Source organism: Teleopsis dalmanni, chromosome 1 (assembly GCF_002237135.1).
Source record: "Teleopsis dalmanni isolate 2A chromosome 1, ASM223713v2, whole genome shotgun sequence".
In the NCBI taxonomy this organism is placed as follows: domain Eukaryota; kingdom Metazoa; phylum Arthropoda; class Insecta; order Diptera; family Diopsidae; genus Teleopsis; species Teleopsis dalmanni.
The window spans coordinates 9068817-9069666 of NC_051846.1; the positions used below are offsets into that span (position 1 = coordinate 9068817).

General features: G+C 31.1%; 1 protein-coding gene across 1 annotated transcript; it reads left to right on the plus strand.

Annotated features, from left to right (window-relative positions):
* The first annotated feature begins 7 nt into the window (after positions 1-7).
* Positions 8-850, plus strand: LOC119669561 (ubiquitin carboxyl-terminal hydrolase 47-like). Its single transcript, XM_038079504.1, has 4 exons — positions 8-128; positions 242-312; positions 388-521; positions 611-850. Exons 1-4 carry the CDS (start codon positions 92-94, stop codon positions 825-827), a joined length of 459 nt encoding a protein of 152 aa, XP_037935432.1. The 5' UTR covers positions 8-91; the 3' UTR covers positions 828-850.

An 850-nucleotide genomic window follows, 5' to 3' on the forward strand; every position in this document is an offset into this window, starting at 1 on the left:
GTTTCTTGTGCAAGAATGTGAAAATGGCATTAGCCCACAACCGCATGAAGTTAGTTTAACGCTATTCGTAAGAAGATGGTATCCAGCTAAAATGGAGTTGGGAAAATTCGAAGAAATAACGTTAAATAGTAAGTAATGAAATTATCTAAGGTTATGTATAAATTCGATATATAAGTTTTTTTTAATAAGCTTTTCTATCCATTATTCGTATACATTTATATATTTTTTTCTTATATTGCAGAGGATGACGAGTTGAGGGAAACATTATCTAAATTATCTGGTATCGAAACTGATCACATTTCATATTGTAAAGTAAGTAATAAAAATTTCATTAATCACTTAATGAAATTTAATGAAATACTAATGTTGTATTTTTAATATTTTTAGGTGAACAGTTCCTTCCCATGTACAAATATATCACTAGTGAGTATTAATACTAATATGAGCTGGACATCAATACCGGTGACAATAGATAAATATCCACTTTCTGCAACGGTTAGTGGTAATATTTACTTCTACAAGTAAGTCCTGCAATTTTAAAGTACAATTACTGTGCTAAAAGAGTTCTATCGATCCATTCATTCATGTATTTTTTGTTTTTTTGTAATAGAGATGCAATGGAAGAAACAAAAGAACTGTCGTCAGAGGAGCGATTTGAATTATGCGCCAAAGAAAAACATCGCCTTGATCGTATGGGTTGTATCTCATCTACAACATCATCGTACTCACCCCGCCGTGAACGTGCATTAAAAATTTATCTCGATTCTCCAAAAACAACAACAACTTCATCGACAAATACAACGACAACGGACAGACTTGACTATTAAAGCTTAAAGTAAAAAAAAAAAAA

What these genes read in the sequence shown, in the direction of transcription:
- LOC119669561 (XM_038079504.1), top strand. Translation starts at nt 92, where the DNA reads ATGGAGTTGGGAAAATTCGAAGAAATAACGTTAAATA. An exon ending in ATCACATTTCATATTGTAAA is followed by an intron (nt 313 to 387) that starts GTAAGTAATAAA and finishes TAATATTTTTAG; the next exon opens with GTGAACAGTTCCTTCCCATG. An exon ending in GGTAATATTTACTTCTACAA is followed by an intron (nt 522 to 610) that starts GTAAGTCCTGCA and finishes TTTTTGTAATAG; the next exon opens with AGATGCAATGGAAGAAACAA.